Here is an 11,926-nt window from a genome sequence, read left to right as displayed (position 1 = left end):
GAGCAGGATGTGATCGCTGCTGTGGAATCAAACGTGAAAGCTAGAGTAAGCTCTTGGAGGTCCATGCCTAATTCTCTGGAGAATAGAAGGTTGTGTGGTCTGTGGAATATTTCACCGGGATTTTAGAGAGGGCCAGGGGGTGATAGCTATAGTAGGGATTGCTTTGATTGTTCCATTTTCTTTTTCAGGAGTGGAGATGTAACTCTTGTTTCCTGTTGTGTCTGATGACTCTGATTGTTTGGACCTGATTAGGGGGGATACCCCAGAGGTTCTGTTTTTTTTTGGTAAGTAAATTTATTTCACCAAAAAAGCGTGAGAAGCTAGAGATATCACGGAGGCATACCCCTAGCAAACCTATACATCAATGAAAACATAACTGCCCCAACACCTCTTAAAATAAACAACAAAGAAAAGCTATCTACAGTTGTTTATCCCAAAAATACAAGAACCAAGAAGCCAATCCTCATACAACTTCCTATTATGGGCTGTGAACCTCACAGTAGACCAAGAACTAAGCTTAGCACAATGGCATCAAACAACTGTAGGTAGCTACAGCTGTTTGCAGAGGTTCTGTATTCTTCGTTTGGTTTGTGTGCTTTGGCAATAAAATGTCATTTTCCAAAAAAAAGTCCCCACCACTCCATGTATAGATGCATCATTACCTGATAGAATAAGCATGATTGAATACACATATATGACAATAACCAATATCTACATAATACTTAGTGCGCAAGTAATAACCACATTAGTTAATATTGAAAATTGGAAGTGAACACTCACGTATTACAATTTCTCCAATCAAAACAAGAAAAACAAAACATTAATGTAGCAGTGCATTTCATACCGTTATCGCACTTAACTTGTTTCCCATCAGATGTAGTTCCTCAATGACTGGTAGTGAACATTTAAGCATTTCAACCTATCATATCAATCAGATAACAAATTAATTTTCAGAATGAAGTTAATAAAATAAAGTGACATAAGAGAATGCAGAAGGTTGAGGAGAACTGGGTGGCTTTTTTGAACATAGGAGAACTTGGTGGTTGTGGAAGTATTGTAGAATAGGCATCGAAATGGCAAGAGACCACTAGAGGTGGCCCGCAGAGAGAGAGAGAGAGAGAGAGAGAGAGAGAGAGAGAGAGAGTCAGAACGACTATGAGGGTGTCCTGCATTCATGTAGTCAAAGCACAAACACAGTTTTTCTAGGTAGAAGAGCGCAAAGGCCATGGAGGCGAGCACATCTGGTCACTTGCCTGAATGAGAAGAAAGGGGACGCTTAGCCCAACCTATAGGCTATGTTACAAGGACTTGGATATGGGCGTCAGCTAAGCAGCAAAACGAGACACGAATACAATGCCACATGGACAACTCTACACAACATCTGCAAAACAAAATACGACAGAATGTGGCAGGGACATATCCATAAACATATGTATTCTTATACATACTAAATACTTTCTTTTTCACACCAAGTTTCCATTCATATTTCATCAAAATAGCGAGAAATCATTTCCCACATATTAGAAACCCTTTGCTAACAAAACGCTCTTCCTCTTCTTTAGAACTTCATTTCATGAACGATATGGTACTTGTTCAGACTCAAAATTAATAGACTGAATAGGTCTAATAAGTAAGTGTGTCATTTGAATATTAAGTAATAATTCTCTAAAAAAGTTGTTTTCCTTTCATGGCCCACTATGTGATCAACAGGTGTGTCCCCTATTACGTTACCAATTGTCCCAAACGTTTAGGTTGCTAGGAAATGGGCCCAACAAATCAAATCAAGCTATTCAACACCCTCCCTCACATGCACCCCGTCTTGCACGTGGAGTTGCAAATATTCATAGATAGAGCAAAACAGAATACAGAAAGGAGAAGCAGAACGCGAGCACGGACCAAAGGCAGATGGAGAGACTTGAACCCAAGACCTCTCCCAACCTAAGCTCTGCTACCATCTCACAACGGCAATAGATTGATCTTCTATTTTGTAATCTATCATCCCCAAGCATCTGAAGAGTGTCGGGTTCTAAAAAAGAGAAAAACTATGGGACTTGCTCAGAGAAGTGTCCGCATATCTCAGGGAGTGTCCATGATTTCCAGCAACACACTACTTTCTTATAAGTCATCATACTTAGGTTTGCACGGTTCTTGTCTAAGTTAGTTCCAACGTCCAGGACATGACTAAATATTCATATATTTTCTATACCATTGTTTGCCTTTACTATAAGATGGTGTTTACAAGATCAACAAAACACTCCATACAAACAAAAGGAGTTACAACTAAATACATCCATTGGGTAAGATTCCAATAACACGTGCCTAACACATAGCTCGTACCATTTGCTTAGCTGGGGGCATGACATGGGTACTTGATCCATTTAAAAGAGTCCACGTACCAGAGTCTAGAGGAAAACCACCACTACTTGTAGAGGCAATGAAATATTCTTGACGTTGCATCATCGTGGTTATTCGCTACAATAGTGGTCGAGCAGATTCTCCAATTGCGCGAAGGCATGGAGTTTATTGTGGGTCTTTTAACAAGGTTTATGATAAGTCATCATGGAGAACTTCCTTTCGATGACCAGTCAAGCCGCAGGTCTCTCGAGGGAGAGTGGGATGAGAGTCACAAGAGACTTTGGTGAATCCTCAACCCTTGCCAGTGCCACCACTGCAAACCTGTAGAGATATCATGCAGACTTCATGGGGTCACTCGAGCACCCCATGACAGCTAGACATACCCAAGGGTGTTCCTCCACCCTAGTCTTTTTGAAGAGCATTCTAGGCCTTACTCTTGTTGACCTAAGCAGGATTACGAGGGTCAGAATACCTTTGGAGAAGTACAGATCATACAATCAATTTTCTCGGGTGAAGAACGCTAAGCCTAGCCAAAGGGATAGAGAGCAAATGTATAATAGGTGGATATTGACACACTTGAATCATCTTGACTAAGAGCAGGAGAATTGGGTGTCTGCTGGGGTTACTCAAAGATTGCCTCCTAGTATCTTGGTTCAATTAATAAGACACCGTGTTCGGTAGCCAACGCCAATATCTCTAGGTTCCAAAAGAATAAAATTCAAGATAGGATAGGACTAAAGCAAGGAGATTGTGATGAAATCAACAAGAAGTGATCAATGGCCTTTTGATCATTTGAAATGTTCTGGTCATAGGGCGTATGGATCGCTCAAGGATAACTATATGGATCCTAGTTGCATAAATTTGTTATTAGGTTTGTTAACAGCATATCTTATTCTATGTATGTATTGTAATCAGGTTCATTCATTCAGATGCTAATTTAATTTATACATCCATTATTAGCATCATTGAAACACATTTAGGTCCATTCTACCAAGACATAGTAGGTAATAAAAGAGGCTTTTGCATAGCTTACCATAAATATCGATGTACTCTTGTTATTTTAATTATCGTGTCGATTATTAAATTTGAATTAACAAAACTGCAGTCATCGTGTCTGGGCCTCGATGCTATGGTCTTTGCAGAAATTGCCTAACCTTGAGAGGGAGAAGTACTACTTGCTCTCTGTTCTTCTCTTTCTTCTTCTTTGCTCATAACCCAAGTATTATCCTTGTTCCCTCACCAAACCCACCACGATTCCTACAATAGAATGCGATACCTAAAGATTCCTAAATTTGTCCTACATCGAATTATATGGCTACATCATGGCCAAGCGACGAGGCAGATGGACCATGTACCTACAGGCTACAAAGAACAATATGATGGCTCACCTGTATCCATTTTATGCCTGTATTGTTGAGAACTAAAACCCGGATATTCCTTAGTTGAGGCAACCCCAATATATCATGAGCCATTAAATTGTTGGTCAGATTGAGAGCTACAAGAGCTTGTAACCCTTCACATATGGCTCCAACATCCTGCAAAAGAATAAGGCAGAGAAGAGAAAGTCATTACTAAGCTTCAAGCAGCAGCCATTGCCTAGCAAAAAACTTTGCAAATGACAATAACACGAATTCATCCATCTCAAACCCAACCATGTTGGCCGGCACATGTTTTTCGAGCTCAAATAGGAAAAGAAAAAAGAAATTTGATCGTCATGATATGTCTCATCAAAACTCAGGTAGGACACAATCTGATGTTAAAAATTAAAGAAGAAATAGCTTGTAGCCTGATGGGAGTAGAGAGAGAGAAGAACTAATTATTTACAATGTTTTCTTTGTTAGAGGAAACAAGCACCCCAACAACAAAGAAAACATTGCAAATAATTAGTTCTTAGGAGACAATCATTTTGTTTGGTTCACAACTCAACTCATCTCATTTTCCTTTCTACACGTTTCTCAATACCTTTTTCTCTCTATCTCTCTCTACTCATTACCGCTCATTACATCAAAAATAACTTTCAAAAATGCAAACCAAACAAGGTGAATATTTCCTCGATTGAAAGATGTATGCCAGTTTTGAGCATATTTTAAGTAACCCGTGAAGAAAATATAACATGCAAAATCAACTATTTCCACCAAACAGGCACCCCACTTTTTTACAACTACAAGAGCTCCGAATTTCATAATGGAATTTGCAGAGTACGCGCCAAAGGCGATTTGAAACTTGTATTAAGTTAATGAACTGCAATAGGGACTTATTTAAGCACATCCAAATATGAGTACTAAGCTAGCAACACAACGTGATTTTTTTGCCGCAAAGAAACATACCTTCCAATCTGAAAGCAGATTTCCAGTCAAGTCAAGCTCCTTTAAATCTGCAGTATAAGGAATAAATATTTTACAATAGCAATGCTGCAGACATATAACCACTAAAGAAATGTGCAAAGGAGACATGAGGTCTATTTGGTTAATCCACAATGGCATACCATGCGAGAAGAACATAGCACTAGATTTATGGGTATTTATGGAAACAAAAACATACTGTACTTGTCTTAAACGTACTAGAGACAGTGATAGTTACAGAAACATAGAGGACAGAGTCTCAAATCCCAATCAGTATCTCAAACACCTCATCCTGAGCTAGCTGTAGGCCCATAGCTGTGTCTTGATTATTAACGCACATCCCACAAAAAGTCAAGAACGAGACATCCAAAAATCAAGAAGCCTTTCTCTGTCAAACCACAATGGACCATAATAATGCTTAGGGTTAGTTGGATTTTATAGAGTATAATGCAGCTAGACAGTTTTTAAGTGTTTGTTATCTAATTCCCATAACTACGAGTACTTTTCTAATTTATCCAATTATTGGTTGGCGTCAAAGTTTCGTTACTTCTTACCTATGGAATGAGTCTCTATTGGAATGGAAAAGGACTAGAGTAATCTGCTCATCAATTGGCTGCAAGAATTTAAGATTGTGTTCGTGTGATCATTCACCACTTCCAAGGTTGAAGTCTCCCCTACCATCTCCTTTGCTTCTCTTTCCTCTTTTACTAAAGGTAGTACAAGTCCTGTCTACACCCATCGAACAGCCCCTTCTTTTTCTTTTTTTTTGGTCAAAAGGAAATTCAAACAGCCCCTTCTTCAGCCAGTAAAACCTAGCCAATTGAAATATACTCTGCAAGAAAACGTATGGTGGTTGATTTGCAATTTTATTTTAGCCATAGGGCTATTTTAGTGACTTTACACTTTAGGGACAAAACAAAAGCCTTTCAATTGAGAAAGGCCAAGCTGTGGGAAACTCTAAGTTGGTTGGAGGCTCCATGTATTGCAAATATTATCTTTTGTCAGAATTTGGGTTGTGCGACATTAATTGGGATGAAATAGAATTGTGGACAAGCTTCATTCATATGAACCTTGGCTTGACTACTGTCGCATGCTATTCACATAAAAGAAAAGAAAAGTGATCAGTGCTAACTTACCAAGGAGAACAAAACATGTCAAAGAAAATAGGATGACCACGAATAATAACATTATCCAATACAAAATCACTTTTGCTTCCATGACATTATCAAACTGTGCTCATAATAGATAGATACCAACCAAACTGAGCCTTGTGTCCCAATCAATTGGGATCGGCCACTTGAATCCTATTTTTCCATTGAGCTCTGTCCAGAGCTACCTGTTCATTTAAGTTTAAGATAGATAGAAATATATATATATATATATATATATTTACCTGAAGATTTCTATATATATATATATATATATATAGAGAGAGAGAGAGAGAGAGAGAGAGAGAGAGAGAGAGAGAAACTATTCATAAAGAGAATATAGAATTTCACTACATACCAAATAAATATCCTCAAGAGTCAACAAACAGTAGAAATAAGTAGAGTGAAATAGGCAACTAACTTACTTGGGATAGTTGCACTGATTTGGCATGGGGGTCCAGATGAGCCAACTCCTAAGTAAAATAGGGATGCACTTGCCAACTCTTCAAAGCGGCTTAGCTTGTCCTGAATTTTATCTTTACCCAAAAGCTCAACAGACACCCGTCTATTGCTTGCAGAGAACACATACATTTCATCTGCGATTGCACGCTGCTATTAACACTTCACAATTCATGTCCAAGCCCAGCAAAACATACACAGCTGGAGAGGAAGACTGTAGCAACGCAAGACAGAAGAAAAGATCACTAAAACTAGCTCGGTTCAATTATTTACTATCACTCTAGAGCGGCCAGATGAGCCTTGAGGTAAGGACCCGGACTCTTTTGCAAACATTGAAGTTACTGAACCTTGGACGCTATTTTTGTCATTAAACACAGTTGTGTCTAAAGCCGGCCACATAAATAGATCAAACACGCACGGATGTTTACAAAAACAATACGTATGTGAAAGTATAGTTCTCTTATTCTTGTATGTATATTTAGCATTAAGGGAAGTATAGTCTTTTTGTTATATTAGCGGTTGATCAACAGTATTAGGGGTGCCTATATAACCCATGCCTAGTCTTGCAACAATTCATCTTTTAGTAACACAAGTTAGCTTTTGTTTCTCTCACAACATTCTAACATGGTATCTGAGCTCAAGACCTCAGGTTGTGAAAAGTCTAGGGTTCAAGTCTCTATATTTGCATTTGTTCTCAATTTGTAGTATGTTTCTCACCTTTTCATTCTATTGGAATATGTATGCATATTTGAATCTCCATATATAAGACGGACTGGGCTTCTTTTGTTAGGTCCATTTCCTGAGTTCTAACAGATTAAACGCACTAGGCTTCTTTTACTGAGTGAAAACAATGCAAACATTGGCTTTTCTGATTAAGCCCAATCCGAACACAAAGCCAAGGGATGACATTGCAGTTATTGAGAAGTTGCAACTTTGCAAAGAGACTACTTTAACTTCTCTCAGTGCCGTCAATGCACAGTGACTTCAGGTGTAGAGGTTGAACGGAACCAGATGCATGACATATACAAAGCGCATACAAAAAGAATAATAACAATTGTTTTAAGCGGCTCATATTGGTCGCAAAGTATTAAACCAAACCTCTTTCTCCTACAAGTCAATTTGCCCAGTAAATCTTCTATCTCTACCTATCTCTACATGCCAAAAGAACAAGACAATTCAAAGCATCAACCTATTCTAGAACCCAAAAAAGGAGACCTTGGTCCCCCGAATCTTTCTCGCAATGTTCGTTAGAAGACATGAAATACCAAGTGAATCAACACAAATTCAAAGAGAAAGAAACACAAACTAGTCCAGGACATGAGTGGCTGTATCCTTTCGTATGTTCGAGTCACGAACTAAATAGTAAATAACTGCTAACATTCCATGTCTGGCAAAATAATGCTACAGTAGTCCGGGACACTTGATTTGACGATTGTGCAACTTAATTTCAGTGTGCCTATAGGTCCAACTCCTATAAAAGCAATGTTGATACCTTGATTGATAGATTGAGTAGGGATAAATTCTTCTAGCATACTACCGGCTCCATTCTTTCTAACTTTTTTGTCTGAAACTTTTTTTGGTAAAGGTTACTTTCCGTATCTTTTTGTTTAGTTTTTTGGATAATTTTTGGGTTAATCATTTGTCTCGACGAGATGAATGTATAATAAAGTGCACCGATGTTGAAAAAAGTGCATATAAGACACTTTTGAAAAAAAGATAACAGTTTCGTATTTTTTTTCGCCTTTAGTAAACTTTTTTTGCTTTTGGTCCTAATTTTTAGACTCCTTTCATCTCATCGATAAACCAAAAATATATATCGCAAATCTAATAAAATTCAGAAAAACGAGCAATACACGCAATACGAAGAAGACGGAAAAGTTAAGGAGGATGGAGCCTGCAATTTAGAAAAAGAAAGAGACCAAGAGAGAGAGAGAGAAACATTTCAATGGATACCCTCTTCTTCTTGGGTTGAAATGGACTTGTATCTGATCTCCAAAGCCTTTAACAACGTAATCCCAGCACTCAAGTTGTGAGGCCGAACAAAGGAACCTGATTTCTCAGATTCAGCGTGGAAGTAGCGAACCCCGTTGAGGGAGCCGTCGTGCTTGCCGCCGTTGGCATTGTCCCAGTCGACGCCGACCCACTTCCCCGAGTAGCCTTCCACTGGCCCCACGTACTTCACCGTCCCGAGCCTACGGGAGTCGCCAGCCGAGTGGACTCGCTGGCCGATTCTGAACTCAGGCGGGTCTGACATATCTGCCAGAAATCAGCCGAGCCTTGCGTTGTAGGGGAGTGTATTATGGTTAACTGAGACTGTCAGGATACCCAGATACAGGGATCTTGTAGCGAGCAAGGCACGAGATCTGCATCCCTGCAACGACGGCGTTGTTTCGGGTGAAGGCTCTGTTTGGAAATTGTGAAAATCTTACAAAAAGTAGAGGGGGTTTATAAATGCAACTGCGAATCTACTACATACGATCCGTTTTTAAATAAGAAATATTTGGACAAAAATGCCCTCAATAGAATTGACAAAAATACTCTTAAATCTACTAAATATAACCACAACCATACAATCACACCATTACAACACAACTCTCCAATTCCATCCGATCTTCCTCCCTCCCACTATAGCTGAAACTTCAAAAAATTAGGAGCTCCCACTTTGACCTCCCACCATTAACCCAATCCGCCTTCTAAATCTCATCTCCCAACTCTCAATGAAAATCTCAATTTCTTCCTCTCCCTCCATTGCTAAAGAAGAAGTATTTTGACCCAACAAATGAAAGCAATATGCATTTCGAACTTGGTCTTTGGGATTAGATTCATTTGCAACCAACATGGTGGTTGACAAGGAAAAGGTAGCCACGAATGTTGTAACTTTAGAGCCAAAACCGCAGCAAGAGAAAAACTCTTCCAATTTTTGTTTCTCTGTCCAAACATTATCAGATTCTAGAGCTTGATTATATTCAAAAATTTCAAACTCTAGAATCCAAAATTTTTAGAAAATATCATATTCTAGAATCCGAAATTTATAGTGAATATAAAATTGTAGAATCCGAAAAATATATCATATATCGTACATAAAAATCAAAACTAATATACATCCCAGAGGTTTTAATTGGTTCAGATATATAAGTATGAAACTAGTAAACAGTTTCAAATTCTAGTAATCGAATGTTGGTCAGTGTAGTGTTTGATTGTTTGTGGATATAATACATGGAGAAAATTCATATTGTAATGCCTGAAATTTATGTAATGTTTCGACTTCTATAATCCGAAATTTTTGTAACATTTCGAGTTTTGGAATTCGAAAATTTTGTATTATTTTGAGTTCTTGTGTTCGAAATATTTATGAAATTTCAGATTCTAGAATTGATGGTGGGTCTATCGTGGTGCTGTTATTCCCGATTCCTTCCACCTGGTGTTGTTCGGATTATAGAAGTTGAAACATTACATAAATTTCAGGTATTACAATATGAATTTTCGCCATGTATCATATCCATAAAAAATTAAACACTACATTGACCAACATTCGATTACAAGAATCTGAATCTATTTACTAATTTCGTACTTATATATCTAAACCATTTAAAACCTTTGGGATGTATATTAGTTCGTATTTTTATTTACGACATATGATATATTTTTCAGATTCTACAATTTGATATTCACTATAAATTTCGGATTCTAGAATATGATATTTTCTAAAAATTTTAGATTCTAGAGTTTGAAATTTTTGAATATAATCAAGCTCTAGAATCTGATAATGTCGGGACAGAGAAACAAAAATTGGAAGAGTTTTTCTCTTGCTGCGGTTTTGGCTCCAAAGCTACAACATCTGTGGCTACCTTTTCCTTGTCAACCACCATGTTGGTTGCAAATGAATCTAATCCCAAAGACCAAGTTCGAAATGCATATTGCTTTCATTTGTTGGGTCAAAATACTTCTTCTCTAGCAATGGAGGTGGTGGTCTACAGAGCGGCGGTGTTGTGGTGTGGTGGTGGCGATTGGGTTGGGGAGGGGGTGTTCGAACAATAGGTAGGGAGGGAGGATAACGGGGAGAAGGGGAATGGTGGTGGGGTTTTGAGTTTCAAAATTAGGGAGGTCTGAGTAAAGAACGGGAAAAGAGAGAAGGGGAATGGAGGGAGGGTGGGTTGTGGTAGGAGTAGAAAGGGTAATTTTGGAAGATCATGGGTATTTTGTGGTTGTGTGTAATAAATTCTAATAAGATTTGTGGTTTTAGTTAGTAAAAGGCTACATGCAGTAAATTCGCAGTTGTATTTATAAACTCCCAAAGGAAAAGAAAAGAGAAGGGAAAAAAAATAGTAGAAAGAAAATGCGAAAGAATGTGGATTATTTTCGTGTTAAGTGTTTTTTCTTTTTATCCCCTGAACTATACAACTTTTCTGTACTTCGTCCCTAAATTATAAATTTGGCAATTTCATCCCCTCAACTTCTACTCTCTTACCTATGTGATCCAATACACAACAGAACTCATCATTTGGACGGAAAAGTACCTCTTGTGCTTATCACGTGAGATCCCAACCCATAAGACAGGGGCAAAATAGACATTTCAGGTAGACCAACATATCACGCCACCTGCTACGTCATTTTCCACACTCCTCTCTCTCACTACGCGCTACTTCTCAGTTCTCTCTCTCATCTGGTGTGCTCCGATCATGAGTTAGGGTTTGATCTGGAGCGAAAATCAAAGAGAAGGGGCGCAAAATCCTCGATTGATTCACTAGGAAGGCAAGCATAGGAGTGCAGGATGGATGAGTTGAGCCGTTGAGGCAAGGCTAAGGTGTTTTCCCCAACTGTACATAAGTACGAAGAACAAATTTTATTTATTTATTTTTTTTCCGATTGTGCATAGCAGTGTGGGGGTTTAAGTTTGTTTGTAACTAATGATTTTCCCACTCCAATACTCATCTTCCCATGGTGCAACCCAACTGTACTGCAACTTAAGTTTCTGGGGGTTTAAGTTTCTTTGCTTTTTGGGAAAAAATCGACTAGCATGTACAAAAATAGGTTTGTATTGTTAATTAATTGCATGTGCAAAAATAGGTTTGTGTGGAGTTTTGTTTCTGATAGTGAATAGCAGTGTGGGGGTTTTGTTTCTCATGCATCAATTTTAGAGAGAGATAGAGGGAGGGAGAATTAAAAAAATGTAGGCACTAAGCTCAATGGAAATGACTGGCGTTACAAAGAAGCCATGGAAGAGAGAGACAGAGAGAGAGAGAGAGACAGAGAGAGAGAGAGAGAGATACAAAGAAGCCATGGAAGAGAGAGACAGAGAGAGAGAGAGAGAGACAGAGAGAGAGAGAGAGAGAGAGGGGGGGGAGGGACTGGTTTACTCTGTTTTTTTGTGTTTGTGCAGGTAACCCATATATAATGGGTGTCTATTGGACTTTTGGAGGAAAACACATGTAGTTGGCCCCAATGGGTTGTGAGACATGGAATGTCTATTTTGCCCCTGTCCTATGGGTTGGGATCTCACGTGATAAGCATAAGAGGTGTTTTTTCGTCCAAATGCTGAGTTCTGTTATGTATTGGATCACATAGGTAACTGAGTGGAAGTTGAGAGGATGAAATCACCAAATTGATAGTTTAGAGACGAAG

General features: G+C 38.6%; 1 protein-coding gene across 4 annotated transcripts in view; it reads right to left on the bottom strand.

Moving 5' to 3' along the window:
- The window catches only part of LOC131316167 (tubulin-folding cofactor E), a 31,242-nt gene extending 22,503 nt beyond the window's left edge, over nt 1–8,739 (bottom strand). The window contains exons 1-6 of one of the 4 annotated variants that reach the window (XM_058345445.1): nt 8,659–8,674; nt 8,258–8,619; nt 6,271–6,441; nt 4,683–4,729; nt 3,744–3,890; nt 845–919 (exon numbers count right to left, since the gene is read on the bottom strand). In XM_058345445.1, the coding sequence (XP_058201428.1) occupies nt 845–919; nt 3,744–3,890; nt 4,683–4,729; nt 6,271–6,441; nt 8,258–8,558 (741 nt within the window). In that variant the 5' untranslated portion in view covers nt 8,559–8,619; nt 8,659–8,674. Of the gene's footprint in view, nt 1–844; nt 920–3,743; nt 3,891–4,682; nt 4,730–6,270; nt 6,519–8,257 lie in introns of all 4 variants that reach the window. The other 3 variants (XM_058345443.1, XM_058345444.1, XM_058345447.1) reach the window with 3 other exon arrangements.
- Between the last annotated feature and the right edge of the window lie 3,187 nt (nt 8,740–11,926).

This window comes from Rhododendron vialii, chromosome 2a (genome assembly GCF_030253575.1).
Source record: "Rhododendron vialii isolate Sample 1 chromosome 2a, ASM3025357v1".
In the NCBI taxonomy this organism is placed as follows: Eukaryota; Viridiplantae; Streptophyta; class Magnoliopsida; order Ericales; family Ericaceae; genus Rhododendron; species Rhododendron vialii.
Note: the sequence above shows the minus strand (reverse complement) of the source record. Positions and strands in the feature narration are given on the sequence as shown.